The 13,311-nt window shown below is 35.1% G+C and overlaps 1 protein-coding gene across 7 annotated transcripts in view; it reads left to right on the top strand.

Moving 5' to 3' along the window:
• SYT14 (synaptotagmin 14) overlaps positions 1-13,311 on the top strand; it is a 90,361-nt gene that overhangs the window by 17,179 nt on the left and 59,871 nt on the right. For 4 of the 7 annotated variants that reach the window (XM_027893514.1, XM_027893515.1, XM_027893516.1 and 1 more), the window contains exons 3-4: positions 9,533-9,697; positions 10,575-11,860. In XM_027893514.1, the coding sequence (XP_027749315.1) occupies positions 10,912-11,860 (949 nt within the window). In that variant the 5' untranslated portion in view covers positions 9,533-9,697; positions 10,575-10,911. The remainder of the gene's footprint in view (positions 1-9,532; positions 9,698-10,574; positions 11,861-13,311) is intronic. The other 3 variants (XM_027893519.1, XM_027893520.1, XM_027893521.1) reach the window with 1 other exon arrangement.

The raw sequence follows: 13,311 nt of genomic DNA on the forward strand, positions 1-13,311 counted from the left end.
CAAACAAAGGAAATTATTCAGCAAACTGACTTTGTGACTAATAATGGAACAGAAGTGCTCTCTTTAATATGCAAAAGAGAAGTTGCAAAAAGACAATGTCTTCGGCTGACAATGAAAAATGTCACTTGTAATAATAATTTTGAAGAGATAAGAAGGTATGAATTTTTGCTTTGTCAGAAGTATGTTTTAAGTAGAACTATACCTCTTTAATGTTCTGGTCAACTATTCTTATCCATTTGCATGTGTCTGAATGTTAAGTTGCAAACTGCATTTAATCCTAATGGAAAAAAATAGTATTTATTCATGAGCTTCATTTTACAAGTAGAAACATTATTTTACTGCAAGTCAACTGCATCTGATACTCAAGTTATCTTACAATTTTTATGATTGTCTACACTAAATAATTGCTTCTGAAAAAGAAATAAAAGAATTTTTCCCTGTTCTCCCTACTGTCATCCAGTTGATAGAACTCCTTGTTCTTCATAAAAAGAAAGGTGAAGCCACAGACGGTAGCAAATTTCTTTAAATTATATAACCTCACATTCCAACTAAGGATATTCTGTGATTCTATGTCTATAAATATATGTTGTTTCTATGCTCATTTGGAGGTTGAGGTTTGGACAGTACAATGTAAAGTGCACTTTCTCTTTTTAAAGATAGGAATAAAACCTCTTCATTAAAAAGGTATACACAATTAAAGCTACTTTTATAATATAGACAGAAAATAGTAATTAATCTCTTCATAATTATGCACAAATTAGTTTAAAATAGACAAATAGTTTTTTTTTCCTGACGACTTGAAAAAAATTTATGTCGTTTATTCCACGAATGCTAAACTTAATAGACCTGGGAGGAATTTTAGAAGTACAGCTACATGTTACAAAAATTAAAGTTATAATGTTAGAATTAATGTCACTGGAATATTTTGCACTCAGTTGGAAAGGCAATCTCTATGTATATGCTTTGGATTTGAGAAAATTTAATATGAAATAAATACTTTTCTTTGAGCTTACTGAAGCAGAGTATTGCTTCTGTGTGTTCCCCTATGGTGGGAGTCTTCTGGAAAGCAGCAGCTGCTGGGGTCACTTAACTGCAGCGATGGCAGTACCTTTTCTTTGACAGCAAGTTTTCTGTGTAAAGAACTTTGCTGTATCCAAACCCTAGTATTTCTTCACTCAGGAAGTTTGGATGTTCATATAATCACTTTTACCACACAGCACGTTGCTGTATATTCTAGTTAATTACTGTGCTGGATTGTCTCATGCTTTGTTGTTAATTGTAGTGTCTGATAGGGAAAAACGTGGTTTTAAAAGATTTTTATTATGTAGATTTCCTCACCCCCCCCCCCCCTTCCCCCATGGTGGAGAGCTACTTTGTAATAGGTATGAACTTCTAAACCACAAGTCTCTAGACCCCTGCAGGTCTTTAATACTTTTGCTTTGGGAGGATTATTTGAGAATATCATTAAAAAATTTATAACCACTGCTGTTCTCTTACCTACTGCGTGGATAATAGTCATGTAATATGCTATGTAATTGCAACAGATTATTGGGATTTGGAGATAATCAACATGATTCCATGATCAGTGTCTATTCCAAGTGGCAATGTGATGCTTCCTTCGCTATTTCTTTTCAGAGATTTCTGTTGTGAGATATTACTTAATAGAAGATGAATTCCATGTTAGAGAGAAAAGGCATTGAGGGACTGGTAAATCTGCAGGGATGGCAGACTGATGACTTCCTCAGCCCATAAGGATTTAGGAATTAAAAGATTTCTGTCAAAAGTTTAAATCTTCTTCTCAGACTATGACTTCAGTTATTCCTAAATTCTTTCTTAGATCAGTGGTATTTTGGAGACCAGAGTCCTCTTTTTCCTGTAATTAAATTTATCTCCAAAAGACAGTTTCAGCATGGTATTTTAAAAGAAAGGGAAAAGGATCCTGGAAATGACAATCTGCAGAGGCAGTATTAGGGTTGCTACAAGTATTTTCATGCGCTTATGTATGTGATTAGTTAATTTGATGAACCCAGCCATTTTTATCATAAGCTGTGAGCAGCTGAGGTCGCTTGGTCTGTTCAACCTGGAGAAGAGGAGACTGAAGGGAAACCCCATCATGGTCTACAACTTCCTCACAAAGGGAGGTGAAGGGGAAGGCATTAATCTCTTCTCTGTGGTGACCAGTGACAGGACCCAAGGGAATGGCCTGAAGCTGTGTCAGGGGAGGTTTAGGTTGGATGTTAGGAAAAGGTTCTTCACCCAGAGTGTGTTTGGTCACTGGAACAGGCTCCCCAGGGAAGTGGTCACAGCACCGAGCCTGAGAGAGTTCAAGAAGTGTTTGGAAAATGCTCTCAGGCGTGTGGTGTGACTCTTAGGGCTGTCCTGCACAGGGCCAGGAGTTTGATGCTGCTCGTGGGTCCCTTCCAACTCAGCATATTGTATGATTCTATGATTGTGTTTTATGAAGTAAATTAACTCTATTTGATGTTTATTTAGTCAAGTAATTTAATTGCTGATGATAAAGTCAAACTGAATTTTTAAACTAAAATAAATTTTAGACTTTATTCCTATGTGAAAGAATTCCTGGAATCTATATGTTAAAAAGTATTTTTCTTATTAGTCCTTGTGATTAGAATGAAGGAGAGAAGTTCTGTGTTCTCTCTGTAGAAGTGCATATTATCTTCAACCAGTGTGAAGTGTCATAAAAGAAATGGTAAAAAAAGTGTCTATTATTACTGATAAATTTCCACTGGAATAAAAGTGGCAGTGGAGATAGACCAGTGTAGCTGTCTTAATACACTAATTCCAGTGAACCTGTCATGTAAACAAGCACATTTATGTTTTGCTTAATAATAGGTGTATGACATTTTTTAGAAAGTAGCGAGTTAGTGGCATCGTGTATCACTATGCAAGTTTTCTGTTTGCCTCAGTATTATTTTGAAAGGTCTATTTAAAGGGCAGTGTTATTCCAAACAGAAAGTTAAATAAGCACGTTCATCCTGATTTCATTCTGTCAGTCCTAAAAACTTCTGAAAGGTTCACATTGCTAAAATTGTTAATAATTTTCTAGTTTAAGAAATACAATGCTCTTTTCAGTTCTGGATTGAAATTCAGTTGTGATTTCAAGTTTGCGTTCATTTGAAATTGCTTGTCACTCAAGGTAATATACTGGATAAAGGTATTCAAAGTGTTGAAGTATAGGTAGCTCATGTTGCAGGTGCTTTTAATTTGTACTAGAGAGTGTGTAAACTTGCAGTATAGCAAAGCGCAAGACGCATGAGCAACAGACACCAGTGAAGGAACATGTAAGACCAGCAGTATAAAATGTATTTAACACCGTACACTGACAGATGTAGCCTTTAGTAGTGGGCCAAGGTAAGAAGTCTGTGCTGCAGAACAAAGGCAAAATGCAAGTTTTGGAGGGGGCAGCATCTTTATACAAGAAAGTTTCAGTTTTAATGTAGCCTAACGTAACTAAAAAGTTAAAACCATCGATATATGGGATGCAGTTGTGTGTTTTAAGTCGAGCTAAAGCACTTTTCCTGATTGTTTTGGCAAAACATAAAAGAAATAGGTAAGCTCGTAGAGGGAATTACATAGTTCTAATGTTTCATATGACAGCAAGAAGAAAGATTAAAACAGGAAGCATAGGAAATATGTTTGGAATTTTGTCTTTTGACAGGTTTAATATAAAATATTTAGAGAGAATTTTGATTTCATTGTCATTGATTTTTAGCAGCAATATCAGCTAGTCAATTTTTGTGGAAAAGTTGCTCTTGTTCTTTGTAGGGGAAAGTATTCTAATAGTGATCTCAGCTGCCAGATAGTTTAATTTGTAAAAAGTGCCAGTAGTCAAGAATTTAATGTTTAAGTCTTCTGACATAACAGTGGATAAAACAGTGCCCTCTGTAGGTACGTGATTTTGTCCAGATAAACGAGGTTCTATTCACTTGGTAGAGCTTCCTCAACTACTCCAGCAAACAGGAAGTTACTAATGCTGCTAAATTGCCATGAAACATTATGTATTGAGTTTTTGTTGTCAAAGAAAAGCTGTTTAGAAAGAGCACAAAACCTTAGGTAACCTTCAAGTTCATTTACTTACTGTTAGAGACGAGACCATCCGGTGTAGTTAGTCATAAAAGGAAAAGATATTTACATTTAAACTGACACATACAAAAGTACAGTTCGAGTAACCAGTCAGACCAGCAGACTGGTGAGCAGACGGAGGCATAGTGGGGTTTGTTTGTATTTTTCTGTTATGACACGAGTTGCCTGTGAGAAATAAATACCTCCTCCTTGGAGATAAATAATTCAAGCATAGAGAAAAGGCAATCAAGGCACAAATCTCATTTTTTGGTTCAGTAACCTGTTCAGCCTTCTGAGGATATGTTAATTTCTTGTGCAAGTTGGAAAGAAGTAAGAAGCAGCAGTAAATAGCATTTGGATGAAAATATTTTTGAGCTGGACAGCACAGGTTGTTTTCGTGTAATGTTAAGATGCAATGATGTAAAAAGTTAAGAGGAAGAAAAATAATTCTTCTTCAAGACTAAATGGAAAACAACAGTCCTATTTATTTAAAAGAATTTAAAAGGCTAAAATATCTTGGATCAAATTGTAAAAAACTTGAACATGTTATAAATAAAAACAAGCTTACATTTTAATTTTTTTTTTTTGTACTAGGATCTTAAAGGTAATGAGATTCTTCACATCATACCCCCTAGTTACTTGATTTATGTACAGAAGAGATAGTATTGCATTTGTAGATGAATAATTGAAACATCATTAAAATAACTACTAAGTGAGCAGTGTGATGTGGAATGTGGAAGCTCCAAAACCAATTGACTGGATATTAAATACAATTTGGGGGTAGATACATATTAAAAACGTAAAATGCTTTTAAATTTAATATTAAAAATATTAAATGATTTTTTAATATATCTGATAGTTTCTGGGTTTTGATGATATTTATTTAAAGATGCTGTTATTTTCTGAAGAGTTTGAAACATCTTTTGTAAAAGAGAAATTATTTCATAACAGGGAAGTTATTTGAGAAAGACATGCTAATTTGATATTTAAGTTGAAGAGATGGTAAGTTTCTGTGTTCTAATAACGCTGATTCTAGAGATGATAATAATAAAAGTGAATTAAAGGGATGTTAATGTAATGCTCTGTAATGAGTATAACTTTCTATACCACTTCCATAGCCAGCAGTTCAATTAGTCTTAATGACTTTGTAGAAAGATGTTTGTTCTTTTAGTAATTTTAAAACTGTGTTATATTATTATGAATTTCAAGCATAAATTGATTCATAAATTCAAACTTTCATTTTTGTTTTTTTTAAGAACTGAGGATTATTATGAAGTTTATACAAATAAGACATTTGGATTTGAAATATGACTTTGAGAAAGTAAGGCTTTTCTACTCATTTCTGATAGTAGAAGAAACCACTGGGAACCTGTGAGAGTTTTTAAAATGCATTTCATGGTACAGTTAATGCCCAGAGAAGTCAGAATTTATGACAATGTGTTTTGAATCAAAATAATTCTGGTGCTGAATGTAGCACAGATGTATTTTATATGCAAAAAAGAACTTCTTTTTCTCTTTATCTATGAAGTGTACCTGCTTGACACATCAACTGTGAGAAACTAATTGAAGGATTAGAATAGATGGGAATTTGTACACATTTCATGTGGAAAATTGAAGTACAATTTTTTTTTTCCTCGCTTCATAGTGGTAAGACATTACAGAATTTCAACTTGATAATATACTTAATCTGTGAACAAGTATTCTAAGACGCTTTACATGGTTGCAAATTGATACAAAAATACAATTTTCAAGTCCCATGTTCACACTGAATTACATTAATAATTAATTAGTCTTGCTGCAGCTAGAGTTTCATTCTTTTTGTTAGGTATCAGCCAAAGTTTCTTTTTTCACTCCAGAAAGATGTCATCAGATACTGGGTTTCCATAGAGAACTATCAAGCTTGCAGACAATGCTTTTTTTTTTTTTTTTACTAATTAGTATCCAGAAAGTACTGGAGAAAAAAACCCTAAGGCTTTGGGTTTTCAAGTTACTTTTAGGCAAACTTCCTTAAGCACATATTTTGATAGATCAAAGTAGCTTAAATTATGTAAGCATAAATAAAAAAATAATATATAACAACGTAAACCTACACTTTTAAAAGATTGAATGTGAAATACACAAGTGTTTTTCCCTGAAATTGTTGAACAATTAATCCCTTCTATTAGCAGGAAGCATTTGCTGTCCTTTTCTGTGAATCATTTCATGACCGGAATTTACTTGAGTCTCCTGCTCAAATCAGTGTTGACGTTAAATTCAGACAAAGTTGCTTAGGACAGCCTGCTCCTGTAATAAAGCAGTTATTCTCATAGATAAATTCAATGATCCTGTGATCTTTATTTGTCAGGCCTTCCTAATCTGTCTTCTTTTCTTGCCTTCTCATCAGTAACTGGCTTGTTCTGTGTTACCCATCTCCATGGTACCGTCTTCACAACTCATGCTTCCCATTTCCTCACTGAACATCATTAACTTGTGCCTAAATGCCACCTTCTACTTCACTCTCACTTCTGCTGGTCCCTGCATTCTCGTGAATCACATTTTCTTCTTCCTGCCTTTTCTGCCACTGTCTCTATGTTTGATAGGTGTTAAGGACTGGAACTCACTGAAGAATGAAGATTTTCTGCTCTTGGCCCAGTCTCTAGTCTCATTTGGGCCAGGACCAATAATTCAAAGAAAACTGGGTGTTGTTCCAATAGCCCCAGACATTCTCAGTTATCCATATGCAGTCTTGGGAGGGGTAGGAGCATGCCTACTGCCAGCAGAACCTTGGGAGATACCATGTGTTAAACTCTGTGGTCAAAAATGAACTGAGGCTTTTGTCAAGTCTCAGAGTTTTCCCATATGTAGTAAGAGTCCATGAAAATGGAATGCCTGACAAATGATAAATCAATGCCTGACATATACCAATTTTTTTTTTTGTTTCTATTTGTTCATGATAATGGAAATTATCATGAAAAAGAAAAAAAAAAAGCCCAACAAACTAGCTGCCTTTCCTCTCTGTTCCAGAAAAAAATTTCACTTTCCTCACCTTGTTGTTCTGCTTGATGCAGCAGGATGTCTCACTTGAAGTTATTGGCAAGTTCCTTTTCATGAGAAAATTTTCAGGGTTGTGGACACAATGTTATGTGATCTCTTCTGGTTACACTTACAAAGTGAAGCAAAAATTATTTTCAGAGTTTCAGATAGGTCTGGATGTGCAGCCCAAAACAGAAGTGCAGGTCTGACCAATTCATTTCAGATGGTGGAAGGCACATTTCTTTTGATCTTTCAGTTTTTGAAAGACACCTGTATAATAGTTTAAGAACAGCACCACAGACCCAAATCTTCCCTGTCATCCTGCAGAATGAACTGAGGAGTTTGTGGAACTGTGTGTGTTTCTCAGTCAGCACTTTTACATAGATGTATGAGCCCAGATTTACAAAGGGCATATGTCGAATCAGAGAATGATTTAATTTGGAAGGCTCCTGGGAAAGTAATTTGCAGTTCAATCCCCTCGTCAAAGCAAGGGTAACATTAAAGTTGGATTCTATAACTGATCTAGGCAATCTGTTCCAGTGATAAATCCCTCTTCTTCTGGATTTTTTGCCCCTTATCACCAACTGGAATTTCTCTTGTAGTTCTTTCAGACTCTTGCCTCTTGTTCTTTTCTATTGCATCTCTGAGAATGCAGAGTGTGTTGCCAACTTTCCTGTAATCCCACTCCTTTTTACATAGTGAAAAATGTTGCCATGCAGCATTATAGTCCTAAAGTGAAGTGCCAAGATCTTGGCAAACAGAATTCATAAATCTGATAAATCTTCATAAATCTTTAATAAATGGAAAAAAAAAATCACGAATGGGATTTGTGGTGGTGAGTAGAGAGTCTAGCAAAATCAGCAGGAATGAAGGGATATGCAAAATCGTAGCTTTCGTCCAAATGGATGCAGTTGGGTTCAATCCTGAAAGATGCACGTCTGTGTGTTGTGGCCCTAAAAGCCACTCTCAAGTGTTAAGGTGTCTGTTACCTTAAGGTCTTACTCTCTCTCTCTTTAGAATGTAGGTTTGAGACATAACTTTGTCTATAATGATTCTTAATTGATCACTACTAATGTACCAATTAACACAATAATTAATTAATCGGCAATCCACTAGGTATCACAGTTTTATAATGCCTTACACTGTAATTGAGTTCTAACACTTCTTTAATATAAATCACACCATATTATTTGGAGTTACAGTTCTATAACCTTCACTTTAACTTCCCACCTCAGTTAGTAACAAATTTGCAATTCTGTCACCCTTTTAACTTCTCACTTTGAGTGTTTTGGATGTAGACCCCATAGAGAGTCCACTGGGTTTCCCATGGGTCTTCCCTCTGACCCTTTATTAATAAAGCAGCTCAGCTTTATTAGAGTCTGTGGGCATCTGCATTCCTTTCAAAAGATCTGCCCACTTTTGTTGTTGTACTGCCTTTATAAGTTGCTCATTATCTCTTACATTTCTAGATGCTTGTTTTTCCTGCCCTTCTATGTCCCTTTCTCTACCCATTCTACTTTCATATAAACAAGCTGCCCCTTAATTGCTCTTTCCCCATTGCTCCAATTTTCTACATCCATTTGCAGATTTCATATTTCTGAAACCCTTTCCTTGGTAATCTTGGCCTTAAATGGTCTTACTGATGTTGATAGGTACTGATGGACTTGTGAGATTCTACCCTTGTCAAATATCACCAATACTCCCTTTCAGTTACCTGCTTAATGTCCATTACATATTCTTTATTTCACATGGTTTCTTTAAAGACTTCTTTACATCAGTCTACTTTGGCCTCTCTTACCTCTGTCTGGTTTTGGTTAAATGTGCTTTATTTCTATCCCACGTAGCTCTTTCTGGTTCATATGCAAGTGAATATACGTGCTTTTTCTCATTCCGTTTTTTGCTCACACGGTATCCTGCTTGTCAGGGAGCAGTGCAGGCCAGCTGGTCCCTAAGGGAAGAGGAGCCAGGTGCTGAGCATAACAGGCTGACAAAGGAAGGGCTCAGTCCCTCCCCAGCAGCACTATCTCAGAATTGTCCTTGAGTCCAGGTAGGCAAACCTCCCTCCCCTTCCAGGAAGAGGGCTTGCTGTTAGCTCCCTTCCAGTGCTCACTCTGTCAGATGTTCCATCAGAAACCATGAACCTTGACGTCTTCTGGTAATCTCCCCATTTTTCTGTCTTGTTATAGAGTCCAGTACTCCGGCAGAACCTCTTCCTCAAAGGGATCAGTCCTCCGTTAGATTAGGACCAGATGCTCTTCTGTTCTTTGAAAAGATGATTAAACATTAACTCAAATTTAAATGGTGTTTTTTTTAGTTATACCTTGCATATATATTTGCACCTTTAGAGGTATTTATTAGTGATCAATTTGGGTAATGTTACAACTTTACAAACTTTTACAAGATTTTGAAAAATGTGTTTTTTTTCTGTTTCTTTTAGTATCTCCTGAAGCAATTGGATTCCTGTCTGCAGTTGGGGTGTTCATTATTCTCATGTTGCTACTTTTCCTATATATTAATAAGAAGATGTGTTTTGAAAATGTTAGTGGTTTCCCAGATCTCGATTCAGGATACACTACAAGAAAGAATTCACAAGATAAACTTTGTAAGTATTTGACATACAGTGTACTAAACTTGATTATTAAGAATGCACATTTTTACAAGGATGTAACAACAGCGTTGACTTTTCCTATGACTGTGCAATACCTGGAAAGGAACAATCCTTTGTGTCCACGAGCCATAGAAATTCAACAGCTATATAACCAAACAGTTGGCATTTACTTATGGGAAGATACTTCTCTTGCAGTATGAGAATACTCTTGAACTCATTTTAAACAGTCCATAATTGTGTAAAATTAAATCTTTTCAAGTAAATTTGTGAATTAATTGATGGATTTTCAACAAGCTTATTAAAATCCTTCACGAAACTTTTGGAGGTCTTGCATTTTTCACCTGGAAAGTAATTTTAAAGAAGTAAAACATTAGAAACACCTCTAACTAACAAATTACCAAATACTTTTAATACAACAAAGTCTTTAAGGATCATGTGTAACAAAGAAACTTAGACCTTCAAAAAGATATTGAGGGTTGATAAAACAACCCCTTTCTACTTTTGTGCTGTGGAAATTGAACAGGCTTTTTTAGCTGACTTGAGAGAAAGAGACAGTCATCATGGAACAAGAATGGGAAATTGGAGAGGTCTTCTTCCCCTCTACCTCTTTAAAATATGGAGCTAAATTTTTATTTTCAATTTTCTTGGAGACAAAAAAAGTTCTTCCCCTGGAAATTAAGTCCGTCTTATTAACTTTCTTTTTTGCTACAAAACAAATCTTCATGTTCCAAAATACCTTACCTTATTTAAAAGACAACAGATATTTTGGGGTGAAGAAGTCTCCATGATGTGTGTTGTGTTGTGTTAAAAACTTGTTTCAGTATGACATTGATGTAAGGATATAATTTAACTCACAACTTCTTCTTTGCAGGTTAGAATAAAAAAAAAAAATCCACCTCACACAGTTTTCTGGTTTTTGAAAATAATGAATTTTTTTATGGCTAGTTGGTGCTGCAGTTGATGAAAGACTGTGGTTTTGCTGGTTGATTGTGACCTCATTTCAAGGTATTAACTTAGCTGTTTTCTTATTATTTTGAATGCACATTGAATGGAAAGAGGAAAGCTGCGACTTCCCCTGGTAAATATATTGATTTTTGAGATAGCAAAAGCAAATAGTTCTGAACTTGAACTTGGAGAAACAGAGATGATCTGTTTGTAAAACAGAGGACCTTTCATTATTAAAAATTGTTGCTGAATAGGCTGGACAAATGGCGTTTTTCAAAAACCTTCACCAAAATCTGAGCCTTCCCTCTGTGTCTTCCCTGGTGGACACGCTTAGCAGTGCTGTGGATGATCTGGCCAGTGTTGTTGGAGAGGTCAGCTACACTGTAGCTGACTCAGTAACAGAGCAAGTAACCAGCATGATAAATGGCCTTCGTGCAGAAGACGAGAGCTCCAAAATGCAGAATGATAAACCTGTGGAAGGGAGAGAGGAACATACACCACCAGTAACTCATTCTCAGGAAACTAGCATGAAAGCGAAGAGGGGTGTCACAGAACACAAAGAGACTCATAGTTCTAATTCATTAGATTTTGTAAAAAAAGGTACTTGTAAAGGTGGAGAATCTGACCGTGTCTTGGACATAAACCAGTGCCAGTTAAAAGGCACAGATAATAATAATCCTTCCAGTTATACAGAAGTACCTCAGGTTTTGAAGTCTGTAGGAGGACCTTTTGAAAGGGAAGCAGTAGGGGGAAATGAGTGTATTGTAAATGATAAGTTCTTGAAGGATAGTCACCTGAAAAGTAATAAATTTACCATGGAGCAATCTATTGAGAAGCAAGATAATTGTCTATATGAAGTATTGGATAATTCTAAGAATCACTTGCATAGAAAAATCAAACCACGTTCACCTGGAGTTGATTTTAAGGATTCTTATCAAGTGCATAGTATGAATGTTCCCCAAGATTTAGAAACAAAACTTGTTGAAGTACAAAAGCAAAAATTATCAGACTCCAGCTTGAAGAAGATGCACAATGACGACCTCAATTGCCTAAATGAAATCAAAGAAAAGAAATTGGAAGCCTTTTTTGACAGAAAAGGAAAATTCATCTCAAATGAAGACAATATGTCAACTACAAGTGCTAATGATGGTAAAAAGAAAAACTCAAAGAAATTAGAGAGAGAGCTATGTAATAAGAAGACAGCAGGAAAAGGTGAGGAGTCTGTTAGCAAACTGCATTCTTCAACCTTTCCTGAAACTTATGATAATTCCTACTTTTTTCACCTAATTTACACATTTAATAATAGTGTTGCCTTTGGATGAAAGTAGGTTTGTTTTTTTACAGTGCTTCATTCTCTAATTATGTTGATATTACTTTTCAAACTATTACTTAAAGGAATTGACTAAAAAATGGCTTTCCTATGTTTTAACTTTACCTTTTTTTCTATGTGGTGTTTCTTACCTTCTCTGCAGTGCCTTGTGTGGTTTCTGTTGAAAACTATGAATTAATTAATTAATTAATTAATACTTGTTCTGCAAATGTGGTTTTCCTTTTGTTTATTTTAAAAGCATTGCATGAAATGTGCTAAGATGATAAAAGAAATAACTTCTCTTGCATTTACATTACAGTAGATCTTCAGAATATTTCTGGGATATGTAAGATAATGATTCCAAGACACGAGACTCAATGAGAAATGGCTGTTAAGTGATTTAAAGTATAGAAAAAGGGAATAGAAAAGTCTTATAGTTGTAGTCTTTAAAGAAAACCTGTGTGTTGTTGATATGGATACTACGTGTGCCGTCTTTAACATCCAGTCTTAAACGATATGATGAGGGGATTGCAATAACAGTTGAAGTAGCAGTACGAAGTAAAACCTCGCATTTTTACACAGTTGTTTTGCAAGCTGCCTAGGGAAGTTTTAGAAAGCAACACAGGCTTTTCCAGCAGTGCTGTTTCTGCAGAGAAATGAATGATTTCATAATAGAAACACTTTTTTTTTTTTTTTCACACTGTGTGTGTTTTCCGTTATCTGAAAATTTCAGTTATCTGCTTTCTTGGGTTTTGGTTTGGTTTTGGTTTTGTTTGGTTGGTTTTTTTAATTTGATTTAGGAGGTGTTTTCCATGTTTGTATGATAACTATGATCTTATCTATTATTTCTTTATGTAATATTATATTTGTAAACTATATTCTCTCTCAAAAATGGCATTTTAGGTCCCATAATAAACAAATTAATAGATTTCAATAGTGTACTAAATGCTCATGACCCATGTTAGCCAAATAAAGCAAAATTTTTAGTAAGAACATGAATTCTCTTAGGCAGGTTTCCAACTAAGATATAAAAGTCAAATGAGAAGTGGCAAGGAGAGGCATAAACCCCTGAGATTTTATTTTTTTTAAGGTACAGGAAGCTATTTTTTCCCAAGAATCTGAAACAAATTTACACTGTTAATTTTAAAAAGTATTTGCATGGATAGCTTATGTTTTAACTTTAATGAGGTTTTTAAGTCCTGCGAAGAGGTCCTGCTCTTTAATAATAGTATGCATTATCAGTCTTTTATGCTAGGAACTGGAGAAAAAAAAACACAATTGGTATCCCTGAGGACTTCTGGATGCTTACAAAAGTCAGTGTATTATTACATAACTTTCAACTCTTCTTTCAAAC

This window comes from Empidonax traillii, unplaced genomic scaffold, assembly GCF_003031625.1.
Source record: "Empidonax traillii isolate 1590-97213 ecotype Southwest subspecies unplaced genomic scaffold, ASM303162v1 scaffold391:size1093220, whole genome shotgun sequence".
NCBI classification, from domain to species: domain Eukaryota; kingdom Metazoa; phylum Chordata; class Aves; order Passeriformes; family Tyrannidae; genus Empidonax; species Empidonax traillii.